The sequence below is a fragment of the Bufo bufo genome, chromosome 2 (assembly GCF_905171765.1).
Source record: "Bufo bufo chromosome 2, aBufBuf1.1, whole genome shotgun sequence".
Classification (NCBI taxonomy): Eukaryota; Metazoa; Chordata; class Amphibia; order Anura; family Bufonidae; genus Bufo; species Bufo bufo.
Window position 1 is genome coordinate 520,250,033 of NC_053390.1, and position 14,756 is coordinate 520,264,788.

A 14,756-nucleotide genomic window follows, 5' to 3' on the forward strand; every position below is an offset into this window, starting at 1 on the left:
ACTACCAGCTATGATACAGTCCTGATCAAAAGTTTAAGACCACTTGAAAAATGGCAAAAAATCATATTTAGCATGGCTGGATCTTAACAAGGTTCCAAGTAGAGCTTCAACATGCAACAAGAAGAAATGGGAGTGAGACAAAACAACGAATAAACTGAAACAGGCTGTTTTTCAGCTGATCAAAAGTTTAGGACCACACCTCCAAAAAAAATCCTAAACCCCCCCAAAACAGAAATCCAACTTCCAAACATGAACTCAGTAATGAGTAGCTCCGCCGTTATTGTTTATCACTTCAAAAATTCGTTTCGGCATGCTTGATGCAAGCGTTTACATGAGGTGAGTGGGAACATTTCTCCAAGTGGTGAAGACGGCCGCACGAAGGCCATCTACTGTCTGGAACTGTTGTCCATTTTTGTAAACTTCCCTTGCCATCCATCCCCAAAGGTTCTCAATTGGATTTATATCAGGGGAACACGCATCGGGGCCAAAAGAGTGGTGTTATTCTCCTGGAAGAAGTCCCTTGTCCTGCGGGCATTGTGTACTGTAGCGTTGTCCTGTTGAAAAACTCAGTCGTTACCACACAGACGAGGGCCCTCAGTCATGAGGAATGCTCTCTGCAACATCTGGACATAGCCAGCGGCCGTTTGACGCCCCTGCACTTCCTGAAGCTCCATTGTTCCACTGAAGGAAAAAGCACCCCAGACCATTATGGCGCCCCCTCCACAGTGGCGCGTAGAAAACATCTCAGGTGGGATCTGCTTGTCATGCCAGTAACGTTGGAAACCATCAGGACCATCGAGGTTAAATCTTTTCTCATCAGAGAATAAAACTTTCTTCCACCTTTGAATGTCCCATGTTTGGTGCTCTCTTGCAAAGTCCAAAAGAGCAGTTCTCTGGCGTTCAAGGAGACGAGGTCTTTGAAGACGTTTTTTGTTTTTGAAGCCCTTCAGTCTCAGATGCCGTCTGATGGTTATGGGACTGCAGTCAGTACCTGTAAGGGCCTTAATTTGGGTCGAGGATCGTCCAGTGTCTTGACGGACAGCCAATTGGATCCTCCGGCTCAGTGCTGATGAAATTTCTGGGGGTCTTCCACTTGACTTTTTTGTTCCATAACCCTCAGGATCATTTAAGAATTTAAGAAATTCCAAATGACTGTCTTACTGCGTCCCACCTCAGCAGCGATGGCGCGCTGTGAGAGACCCTGCTTATGCAGTTCAACAACCCGACCACGTTCAAAAAGGGACAGTTTTTTTGCCTTTGCCATCACAACGTGTGACTATCTGACAGAAAATGACAATGAATCCACATCTTTGCACAGATTTGGCCTTTTAAAGGCATGTGGTCCTAAACTTTTGATCAGCTGAAAAACAGCCCGTTTCAGTTTATTTGTTGTTTTCATTTAATTAAATGCTCAAAAAATGTTTTGTCTCTCATTTCTTCATGTTGAAGCTCTACTTGGAACCTTGTTAAGATCCAGCCATGCTAAATATGATTTTTTGCTATTTTTCAAGTGGTCTTAAACTTTTGATCAGGACTGTATCAGTACTGACTGTGCCATAGGCGGATACAGGCTCCATTTATGATGGGCTGCATTCTGTGAATGGACCATTCTCAGAGGCTGCTATTTATGTCACCATGACATGTCTGTGGTGTTTGATAGAATGTACAGTTTTTTCAACGCATTTTATAGAGGTAAAAGAAAAGTTTGTCACCATGCAAAAGCAAAGGGCAGCTTTGGGGAGTTTTATCTTTCAGTAAGTTATGGGCAGTTTTAAGAGAGTTCAGTCTATAACCTGAGATTCAAATGCATAAAAAGTTTTTATATGTATGGAACTCAGGAGGAAACTGGAGAGAACATGCAATCTGCTTGCAGTAAAGAATCTAACGTTAATTACCCAACAGAACCTGCTCCGTTGCTCTGGTTCTCCCAGCAGGGCTTTGTTTACCTAGTGATGTCACATCGACAACATATGACCACTGCAGCCAATCACTGGCTTCTTCAGTGCACTGCTGAGGCCATTGATTGACTGTAGTAGTCACATATTGTCGATATGATGCCACCACGGCAGCCAGGTGAACAGAGCACGGAGTGGAAGCTGTCAGGCAAGTAATGATCTATTCTTTATTGCTGGTGGATCGCATGTTTTTGGTTTCCGCCTGAAAGTGGAAAACCCCTTTAATTCTGTCTGTTGCTTCTTAGCTACAGACTGTCACTTTGCAGTTTGTAGTCTGTCGCTAAGGAGCATCTAACTAAATTGTCTATGCAGCAAACCTAAGCAACAAAATCTAAATGTTTTGCAAGATTTCACATTTTAAATCTAAATTAAAAGTAACTATAGTTCGTGGCTATTTTGAGTTACGTCATATTGCTTTCTCCATTCAGATACTTTACCGCAAGACCTTATGGTTTAGCGCCATTCAATGTCATTCATGTAACTCTAGATAAAAGCCATGTAAATCTATAATAATGGAATTTGTTAATGCTTCAGGTCTGCAGGTGTACCAGAAAAGGAACCCACTTCTAATTTACCAAAACAGAACAGCAACAACCCCCCGGATATGTCAGGCTGGAATCCATTTGGTGATGATAACTTCTCCAAGCTAACAGAGGAAGAGTTGCTGGACAGGGAATTTGACCTCCTGAGATCAAGTAAGGGGACATTGAAGGCTTAATTTGCTTCACAATAAATTGGACACACAAAACTCGCAGCCAGAATTTGCCCTGTCTTGTGGACCAGAATTACACACACAACTTCTTTCTACGTATCTGAGGGGCAACATTGTGTCCAGGTTTATTAGGATTAAAAGACATGGGAAAGGGCTTAAGAGAAGACATTGATTATAAATGAGATGCACTCACATCTCTTGCTTATTTTATTTTTGATTATTTTGAAACCATTTTACCTACTTCATTCGGACCAGTGATGCCCTATGATGATGCCTGAAAGAAGAGCTGGCCTTTTTTCACATTACGTTAATGTTTGCTAAGTCCATCTGATATGTCTCTGCCTGTAAGAGTCACTTTTCCTGTTCCATAATATCTTAAATAAACCTATTCATCTTCTGTTCTGTTTGTTTTGCTTGCATATGGTAGAATCTAAACCTTTCATCCTTGACTCATGAATAGTCAAAGGGGTTGGCCCATCTGTGACTTTGATGGCATATTGCTAGGATAATGCTCAATGTCAGATAGGTGCGAGCCCACCTCTTGGACTCGCTCCTATCTAAAGAACAGGGCCCCTAAAGTAAAGTTGTAAAGTTCAACGTGATCTCCATTCACTGCTATGGGAGCAGCACGCTTAGCTAATTTTGGAAGTCCCATAGTGGTGAATAGAAAATGTACTGTGCAATTGCGGCCAACCCTCTGTTCACAGCTATGGGACTGCTGGAAATAGCAGCACTTGGCTTTTTTTGGAACTTCCATAGTGGTGAATGGAAGGTGCCCGCAGATGCACGGCTGTTCATTTCTGGGGTTCTATTCTGAAGATAGGAGCTAGTCCCAGATGTGGGTCCTGCAACTACAGTATCCAACATTGATGGCATATCCTTGCGATATGCCATCAATGTCCCAGATGGGCCAACCCCTTTAAGTCTACTGTCTCACAAAATAATGTACTGTAGAATGCCAGCAGCTTCTGACAAAAGCAGACAGTGCCTATTGCTTTCACTTGATGTCTGTATGTTTCTACTAATTAACCAGACCACACCCAACTGCATGACATTGTCTTTTCTTAATCTTAAAGTAGTGGGATGCATGAGCAAACCTATAAATAACACATACAATAAATGTTGGGCCACCCATTTAAGAATCTGTATTCTCATGGAATTAAGAGAAGGAAGAAATAGTTTTCAGTACTGACCAGCCTCCCTGGCTGATGAATCCTAAATTGATGGCATATCCTAGCGATATGAAATCTCTTTAAAAGGGATAACCCTTAAAGGGGTTGCTGATATTCATGTAGCATCCTTGGGGTCTCAGTGTGGTTTACTGTTTAATATCTAGTACCTTTCAGAGCAGAATAAGGTAATGACAATCACACAAATTCCAGCACTGTCTATGTTATGTGTTGCAACAACGCTGGTTGTTCACAGGACTGTACAACTGGACTTCATCTTTTGCAGTCACCTTTCCCAGGTACTGACAGTGTCTCCTGGTACACTCAGATACCACCAAGATTTACAGTAGGGCCAAGCTGTATTACAATCGGACCATCAAATCAGGCATCAACACTGGCAGGCAACAAATATACAGAAGGAAACTCATAGATAGATGACAGGAACCAAACGATGATGGTAAACAGATGATGGAAATGTCAGTGACGTAACAAAGCAGGGCAGCTGATGATGACAGCTAATAAAGTTGAAGGATTGAAAATGATTATCTTGCCTATTGTGATGTACCCGATGTGTGCTTCCCTTGTTTGGATCGATGATATCTTTTTCCATAGATTGGAGACTCTCATTAACGATCTAATTTGGGGAAGGAAGAGGGTGCGTATAAAACAAAGATATTAATGGCTGTCGGAGTCAGAGGGCGGGTTATCATTTCCTTTTTTTCAAGGATATTATTTATGTGCACAGATTCAGCGCTGTTGTAACTTTAAAGAGAGTTTACTTGCATGATATCTGACTAAGGTTATGGATAAACCAATAGAGAATATCTTCACATGTTTGGAGTCTGGGTATATGGGATTGAGGAAGTCCCTACTGATCCCTTGGACCCTACAGAGGGTTTGGAATAAGCTTAAGGAGATTTTAACAGTTTCCTGTTCTTTTGCTTTCACCCCTCTGTGGGAGAACAGGAGTCTGGTGGAATTCTTCAAAATCACAGACTTTGTTTACTGGTTACGTAAGGGGGTTGTCAATGTGTGTCACCTTTTTTCTTCGGGACATTTTAAATCGTTTTTGGAATTTAATTGCACTGATAGTTCATCATTAGATCTGTTCATGTATTCACGCTTAAAACACATATATGAGGCCTCTAGGAATAAAGGTTAAATTTTTCCACCAGAGAATTTATTTTTTGATTATTGCTATGCCCAGAAAGATGAGAAGGTTAAGATATCTAGATTATACTGCAAACTCCGAATGGCATTGGCAACTGTAACACTTTTTAAAAGCCCAAGTAAGTGGGAGAAAGAGTTGCATTGCTCTCCACTACAGTGGACCACCATTTACAGAAATGTAAGAAAGGCTACAATTTCCAATGCTCATAGATTAATTCAATTTAAGATCTTGCACCGATTGTATTATACGCCAAAAATGCAAGCGAAATTCCCCCAAAATAAAGGCCGAGATTGCTGCTGCCCTAAATGTGGATATGTGAATGCGGATTACGGCCACCTACTTTGGAATTGTAGTAAACTAAAAAAGTACTGGGAACAGGTCTTTGTAACCCTACAAAAGGAGTCCTCTATGATATATAATCCTGGGATGTTGACAGTGATATTGGGATACTTTGCTCCAGAAATGGTAATCCCGGTCCGGGTCAGACAGATCTGGATGAGGGGTTTGATGGCGGCAAAAGTTATCCTAATTAAACACTGGGGCTCTGTCTTCCCTCCCTCGCTAAATGAATGGATCCTGTACCTTCAACAAATTAGAATGTTTGAGGATATGGAAAGGAAACGGAGGCACATATGACTGTTTAGCTATAATTAATACTGTAATTGTGGGTATATTTGATAGAGCTGCTCTGACGACAGCCAATCGGGAGGGGGGAGGTTATAGTTGTACTCTCTGTATATCAATTTTGAATCTATAGTGATATTTATAATTTAGGCAGGATCCTGCCTCTCATTATAGGGTAGTTGATTGTTGCTTATAATGGCTACCCTGTGTTGATTGTCTTGCTTACAATAATGTACTGTTTTTCACTGTGTTTTAAAAAAAAGAAAATAAATATTTAATAAAAAAATAAAGTTGAAGGATGAAGATAACCAATAATAACAAATGGACAATAACTGACCCTGACCCTAGCTTTTCCTGAATCTTACGAAGATCTTAACCTGAATACTGACGTTGAACTAAACAACACAGACAGATCAATACTTTCTGTGTAAAATGTTGACCTGTAATACTTTTTAATATGGATTACCATTAAAGTTTTAAGACTATAATCGTGGAGTGCAGAATTTTTATATACTTACCTAAAAGAAAAATGACTATTGTCAGAAACAATATCTGGATTAAAATAAATGCAAGAACCAAACTACACAGACAAGGAACTAGATAAGGGAAACAAATTGTTGCTGTATACAAATGTGTACAGCTCCAAACTAATAGATGCAGCAGGCAAAAACCTTATGGTCTTATCACCCTTCCTCTTCAGGGAGTCTGAAGAGCTCTTTATTCTGAGCTACATAAAAGGCTTATTAATCTTTTAGCATGGATGTTCCTATCTGGTTCTAAGCACCTTTTTTCAGGATCATAACCCTGCCAAATGAAGCTGAAGGAGCTGTCTGCCACACCATGTAGAATCAAGAATCTTCTTAACCATGTACTTAGGCAGACCCTGGAAAAGAACTGGTGAGAGTCTATGAACAGAACTTCCAAAAGGAGACACAGGCTTCGAGGCAAGTCCAAAATAAAAGAAACTGGTTTGATTTGTCTTAATGGGACCAATACACCTGGGATAGAACTTGCCACATGGTTGCCTTAGCATGATGATCTTGTCAGACAACCACAATATCTCCTACCTTGAACTTATGTGGCCTGCGGTGGAGATCAGACTTACATTTAGCACACAGAGCAGCTGAGCCTAAAGCCTTATGAATCTTACTTGTTATTGAAAGTGGATGTGGATCCACTGTAACAACAACCAATTTGGCTTTGAGCTATTCCTCAGATAGTTATCCTGGTAGTCCCCTGGTATTTACCCTTTAACCCCTGCACAGGCATATGGTCTTCTCTGCAGGGGAGCTACCAGGCCACTACCTCTTCAAATAGTCCCGTTTCAGTTGACCCACGGGCGTCAGAGACACTAGTGCAAAACTTGTGGTCAGGAAATAGGCAGTGGTCACGGCACCAGAGTTCATGCATATCCGTAAAACAATTTGAGGTCAAGGCATGCAGCAGAGAGGCAACACTGTAAAAAAGCATAAGTCATGGGAGGCAGTAGAGAGTCAATAAACAGGCAGAATTCAGTACACGGGCAGACTAACAGATAAGCACAACTTCACTGGAAACTAGCAAGTAAGGAACCTAAAGCTCAGGCACCTCTCCCTTGGGAAAGGTGCAAAAAGTACCCACAGGTGTCCAGCTACTGTGTACTGGTCCTTTAAGAGCTGGGGAGCACAGGAATCTGGAAGAGGCCTTGCAGCTTCATACAGGCTGTGGCCTCCAATGTGGGACACAGGATTCCGGCGGCCAGCCGGAGAGCAGAGAAGTACCAGTGGGTCCTGGCTTCTGGGCAGAAACAAAGTGATCAATGCAGAGACTGTGGCCCACCCTATATAGCGGGACAGTGGCAGCACAAAGCACCACCATCGCATTACTCTACACTGACTTTAGCACCCTGAACATTTATCTGACCAATGGAACTTCAAAATCCATCCTACAGATGTCATATTTCCCAATAAACCTCTCCACATCCTTCATCATAACTGGTTATAAAACAGTTCGACAAGGCCATACACATCTTTAGCGATACTTGGATGATGGGCAATGTTGCTTCCATGACACTCCAAAAGAACAGTGGACCTAAGATTTCTAAGAACAAACAACAGTTGAGGGGGTTTCTCTGGAGGTCCATGAGATTGAACCTGCAAGAGGAGGAATTGTAGAAAAGTATCAGCTTTTAGGTTTTTGGAACCTGGACGGAAGGTAATGACAAAATAATATCTAGAGAAAAACAAGGCACGTGTAACCTGGAAGTGGTTAAGCCTCTTAGCAGATTCTATGTACAAGAGGTTCTTATGATCTGTATAAACAACAATTTGGAACTTTGCTCTTTCCAGCTAGTAGTGCCTTCACCCTTCAAATTCCCGTTTTATTTTGTCAACAACTCCTGATTTCCAACATCAGAGTTTAATTCTGCTTTAGAAAATATCTGGGAGAAGAAGTTACATGGATGCAACTTATGGTGTAAGGATTCTCTTAAGGAAGTATAGCCCCCTGCTTCAAAATTAGAGCCATCTGCTTTAACTATAAACTGTAGATCAACATCTTGAGTTCTTAAGGACCAGAAGAGATTAATGGGGCAGATATATTAGGATAGCTTTTTTTAACACCAGAATATTGTGCCTACATCATTTTTAGTTTGTACCAAATTTATGATTGAGATTGTTACATGTGTCTAAATCTGTGATATTGTTTTATAAAATGGTGAAGGGAAGATGCGACCCAATGCACAAGAGTGCTTTATACTATAAAAATATTACCCCTCTTTTATACCACCTTGGAGCTGGTATAAATATTGTCCAAAAAAAGGAAACAAAAGAAGGCACAAAGTAGGCACAGACAAAAATGTGGCACAAAAGTCTAAAAGAAAATATGCTTAGTATATTTGGCTCAGCAAGCCATAAATTCTGGAGCAAATCAAGACACAATCCAGGTGCAGTGACATTGATATATCAAAGGTAAAGAGTAGAGGCTAACTGTTTATTATGGTGATAATAGTCAGTCTCCTGTAGTCTATGCAGAGATGAAGATCACTGACGTTCTTGGTTACAAACAAGAATCCAGCAGCAGCTGAGGACCTGGAAGGATGAATAAATCCCTTCTCTCTCACTGAGAGAGTCCTCCTCTTGGGAATCTTAGGACTGGGAATTAAATCCATGGGGCAGTCATATTCTCTTTCAGGAGGCAGACTATTATCAGTATTTTCACAAAAAAAATCCACAAATTCATGATACTCTGCTAAGAGACCCTGTAGACAGCAACAGTAACAAGGGAATTAAATCATCCTCCCATTTACAGGTATGCCTTTATCCATTGGGTTAATTATCCAGAACCCCAATATGTAGGGCTAACTAAGTATAACCCAATATAACAAGATAAGGAGAATGAACTAATGAACCCAGTGGATACATCCTACTGACAACTTGGTAGCCATCTAAGAACAAATGACAGTGGTTTTCTCCAGAGGCACAGGATAAATACCCAATCTTTGGTCCAAATCAAAATCTAAGAAGGTCTGCTGCCATATTTTATGAAAACCTGTACAGTCAAAGAAACACTCCCCCATTCAGTCTTTGAAGATGATGTCAAAATATTGTTGGGAGTAAAATGAAATACACCCAGAAGAACTTCCCTTGTATCTTTTAGCCTGGGAAATTTCCTTGCTTGAGGGTGCGCTTCTTATTACCACGTTATAAACAAATACCTAGGAATCTCCTGCTATCCTGGTCCACTTTGCAGAGTCTCATGGGACCAATTTTCTTTAACTCAGTCTCAGTCACATTATATAGGATAGGAGACGTCAACAGGATGACAATAAATAAGTTATCCTCCCTCTCTGCTCTGACTTTCTGTCTCTGATATGCCTGTCAGTATCGCCAAGGAAATTAGAATCCACATAGGGGAAATTGTACCATGAATTGTAATTCATTATCAGAGAGACCTAATCTATATTGACTATGGATGGAAGAGTCAGTTCAACCACTGGCAGTAACCCACTATCTAAACTCTGCAGAATATTCCTGTACTGCCCTGTGTCCCTGTTTCAAGACACAGAGATCAGCATTGGCAGACGAGGCGGCATCTGGGTTAACACTTTATAAAGCTGAATCTCCAGGCTTCTGGCTGAATGCTCAAGACAGGGGGTTTCTGGGCAAGAGTCATAGAGGTATTCCGGTTTTGAAATTCTCATCATCAATTGACAGGAAACAACATGTTATCACTTACTAATAGTGATTGTTTATCTCTAATGCCCCATCTTTCTGCAACCCATCGTGGTCACATGACATTTTCTGCTGTGTTGGTTCCCTGACACCAGATGGGCATATGAGGGTGGTGTCCTAGACACTGCCCTGTAGACATGACGTCAGCGTTGATGCTGTGTTTTAGGCCGAATGCATACGGCCGTGGAACACGGGTGTGAGCGGTCTGTGGTTCCCGGCCTGGCATCCTGCTGAGAGCAGGAGCGCACGGCGTCATTGGTTGCTATGACGCCGTGCGCTTCATGTCGCCGCTGCACTACAGTAATACACTCGTATGATCTATACGAGTGTATTACTGTAGTGCAGCGGCGGCATGAAGCGTGCGGCGTCATAGCAACCAATGACGCCGTGCGCTCATGCTCTCAGCAGGATGCCAGGCCGGGATACCACGGACCGCTCACACCCGTGTTCCACGGCCGTATGTATTCGGCCTTATGGTGTTTTTTTTTTATAGCAGGGCATCAAGCAGGTTTGGATCTGTGATGTTCGAGCTGGGGCATAAACACAGGGTACGGGTCACAGATCACATTTATGAGTCAAAATGCACTGAGAACTTCATCATCTGACTTATATAATGCAGTGAAGTTGAATGCCGCTGTTTATTTTTATTTTTTTGTGTTTAACCAGAAAACTCCTTTAATAACCCTTACTCTTAGAGCCTCTGATCCTGAGGATCTGTGTCTTCATGAAAAATAAAGTTTATAACTTTAACAAAAAATATTTAAACTGAGCACAGTGTCCAGAAATACAATTGGTAAATTATTTAAAGGTGCTGGGGATTGTGGAGGAGTAGCAGTAGCCTCTTGCATATTTTAAGTAAATTGTTCTTGTATAATTAACTGGGTAGGAGCAGCATGCATCAGAAAATTCACAGTCTGGATCTGGGCAGCCAGAACCTGCACTGGATTAGTGTCTGGCATGATACAGCTTCTATATTTTACGCCAGTGATAATGTAACAAAGCTGGTTGTTCACAAGACTGCAGAACTCGACTTGACCTATAGCACTCGCATCTTGCAGTACTCGGATATAACCAGGACTTACAGTAGAGCCAAATTATATAACAAATGGACAGCTGTAAGAATAGTGTTACGAAGCACGTATCAACACTGGCATATAACAAATACAATGGTGCTTGATAGTTTGTCAGCTCTTAAAGAATTTTCTATATTTCTGTGTTTAGTTGACCTACAACTACATCACATTTTCACACAAGTCCAAAAAGTAGATAAGGATAGCCAAATAAAACATAAGACTTGCTCGTTGATTGAAGAAAACAATCCAATATCGCATTCCTCCATACAAAACAGCTTCAACTCTGTTATTCTGGTGGGTTTCATCCCATGAACTGCTTACTTCAGTCCCTTCCATAGCATTTCTGTTGGACAGGACTTTGACTTAGGCTACTTTCACACTAGCGTTAAAGTTTTCCGGTATTGAGTTCCATCATAGGGGCTCAATACCGGGAAAAAACGCTTCAGTTTTGTCCCCATTCATTGTCAAAGGGGACAAAACTGAACTGAACAGAACGGAATGCTCCAAAATGCATTCCGTGTGTTCCCAGACCGGAGAGCAAACCGCAACATGTTGTATTTTGCTTTCCGTCCTGACACAATAGAAAATGGATCCGTCCTCAATTGACTTTCAATGGAGTTCAAAACGGATCCATTTTGGCAATGTTAAAGATAATACAACCGGATCCGTTCATAATGGATGCAGATGGTTGTATTATCAGTAATGGAAGCATTTTTGCTGGACCCTGCCTGATCAAGCAAAAACGCTAGTGTGAAAGTAGCCTTAGCCATTTCAGAACTTCAACTTTATTCTTCTTTAACCAGGTAGTTTCTGTGAAATGTACTATTTATTAGCTGCAGCACTAGCATCTTACGGTGAGATAGCTGTTTGGATAGCACAACTCACCGGTAATCGTCATCTTTCTTCATTTCTTCTTGTATAGTAATAAGGAGTAAGCTGTCACTCACTGGTAGGAGGGCAGAGCAGTACTCTCATCTCATGAATACGTGGACTCCTTCACAGTGTGATACCAGCGCTGTATCTAATAAATGGTACATTTCACAGAAACGACATTATAGACACACAGCAGAGAAATCACTTTATTCAGGGAGAGGGCATCATAGAGGCAGCGACAAGTTCCCTGTAATACACAGTAATAACGAAATAATGATAATGAAATATAATAACAAAAGTTTATGATATTGTTTCGAACTCCCTGGTCTATGTTGCCTATAATTTCATTTTATGTAATGTAGATAGATCTAGAATTTAGTTTTATAGAAATCTGAGCTTTTTGCTACAGAACTACAATTTCCCTACTTCCCTTCACACCACCATCTAGTAAAATGATAAAATTCAGCCTTCAGTTCCCACTAGGTGATCACTGCATGGGGATTTATACAGCTTCCATTAAATGCAATGATACATAGGTATGTAGGTCATGCCATTGTCCAGTTTGGATTACAAATCTGATTCTTCTGAAAAAAAATAAAAAAACATTTTGGTGGGGAACTTCTTTTCATTCAAACTGCATAACCAATTTGCACCACAGCATGGTACTGACTGCTAACAAAATGTACACACATAAATGATCTACAATATATAATTATATGTAATCTCTATGCACAGTATTTCTAGCTTATCATGCTCTCAATGTTAACTTTAATCACTACATTTGTGGACATAAATAACTACAAAAACATAATAAACACATAGTAATGTTATTTAAACCATACAGTGCATTTGTGTGTGTGTTTATATAACAAAAGGTTATGATATTGATTAGAATTCCTTGGTCTATATTGTCTAGATGATCTTTTGGAAGGTAAACCTATCATTTAATTTTATGTAATGTACATAGATCCAGAATTTCTTTTATAAAAATCAGAGCTTTTTGCTACATATTCTAGTAAGAAACATGTATTGGTTGTTGTTATAGTTATAGATGGTTATAGGTAAGACAAAAAGTTAATGACAAAAAGTCAAATGTAAAGTTTATTTTATAGGTCACATAATAGAAACTGTCTGGTGTTCATTAATGTGCCCACATGATGGCAGCAAAGTGCATCTCATTTCTCAAACTTAGCATTTGCACCATAAAGATCATAGTAATGTACTAAAGATGAAATTGTTTGCTTTATATAAAATGTTCCGTATGAAATTCAGTCATTTATGCATTCAAAACTGCAGATTCACCTTTGCAAAAAATGTACAGGTTAGATATGGAATTATGCTATAAGACTACATAAAAAAATTTCAACATGAGGTTACTGTATAGTTTTTTTGGTTTTTTTTTCAGTGAAAAAATCAGCAGCTTGATATACAGTCATGGCCAAACGTTTTGAGACTGATACAAATTTTGTTTTTCACAAAGTTTGCTGCTTTAGTGTTTTAAGATCTTATAGATGTTTCTATCGTAAACTTAAGTACAATATAAGCATTTCATAAGTTTTCTAATTTTTATTGACAAATACATCAGGTTTATGCAAAGACTCAATATTATCAGTGTTGACCCTTCTTTTTCAAGACTTCTGCAATTAGTCCTGGCATGCTGGATATCCGTTTCTGGGCCAAATCCTGACAGATCGCAACCTAACCTTGCCTAATCAGTGCTTAGAATTTATCACAATTTTGGTGCTTTTTGAGAATTAAGTTCTCTACGGGATTGAAGAATGAGATCTGGAGAAGTTTCCTGGCCATGGACCCAACATTTCAATGTTTTGTTCACCAACCCACTTGGTTATCACTTTTGCATTGTGATAAGGTGCTCCATCATGCAATAAAAAGCAATATTCATCACCAAAGTGCTCCTGGATCGTTAGAAGTTGCCCTTGGAGGATGTTTTGATAGCATTCATTATTCATGGCAGGCAAAATTGTGAGTGAGCCCACTCCCTTGGATGAGAAGCAACCCCACACATGAAAGGTCTCAGGATGCTTTACTGTTGGCATGACACAGGACTGATGGTAGTGCTCACCTTTTCTTCTCTGGACAATCATTTTTCCAGATGTCCCAAACAGTCTGAAGGTGGCTTCATAAGAGAAAATAAGTTTACTGTATTTCCTGCAGAATGTCAGTCTGTCCTTGATGTTTTTCTAGGTTGCGTTTTTGCTGCCCTTTTTAACACCAGGCCATCCTCCAAAAGCCACCTCCTCACTGTGTGTGCCAACAGTAAAGCATCCTGAGACCATTTTTTCTAAGAACACTGCCATGAACACTCCAAAGCCTCCAAAAGCAACTTCTCCTATTTATCCAGTACAATTTGGTGATGATCAATGCTTTTTCCAGCATGATGAAGCGCCATGGCATAAGGCAAAAATGATAACTTGGTTAGTAAAGCATTGAAATTTTGGGTCCATGGCCAAGAAACTCCCCAGATCTCAATTCTACCGAGAGCCTGTTGTCACTCCTCAAAAACACAGATGGACAAATAAAAACACTGAAGTTGTGATAAATACCAAGCACTGATCAGGCAAGAATGGGTTGCCATCAGTCAGGATTTGGCCCAGAAGCTGATATCCAATGGCAGACATCATGAAAAAGAAAGCTCAACACTGGAAATATTGAGTCTTTGCAAAATTTTTATATGTATTGTATTTGTCAATAAAGGTTATAAAAATGTATGAAATGCTTATAATTATATTTCAGCATACTATAGAAACATTTCACACAAAAAGATCTAAAAGCACTGAAGCAGCAAATTTGATGAAAAACTAAATTTGTGTCGGTCTCAAAATTTTTGCCCATGACTATATATAGACATTGTTCTGAAAGCAGTTCTTTTGGGTGACTATGTTAGTAATAGGGTAAACCCAAACTGAAATGCTGATCTCTGACACTGGGTTCAGACCTGAGCGTATTT

The 14,756-nt window shown here is 40.2% G+C and overlaps 1 protein-coding gene across 1 annotated transcript in view; it reads left to right on the forward strand.

The window, feature by feature from the left end:
- Positions 1–14,756, forward strand: part of BMP2K (BMP2 inducible kinase) — a 277,829-nt gene that overhangs the window by 226,704 nt on the left and 36,369 nt on the right. Inside the window, exon 14 of the mRNA XM_040417921.1 lies at positions 2,490–2,650. Coding sequence (XP_040273855.1) covers positions 2,490–2,650 — 161 coding nt within the window. The remainder of the gene's footprint in view (positions 1–2,489; positions 2,651–14,756) is intronic.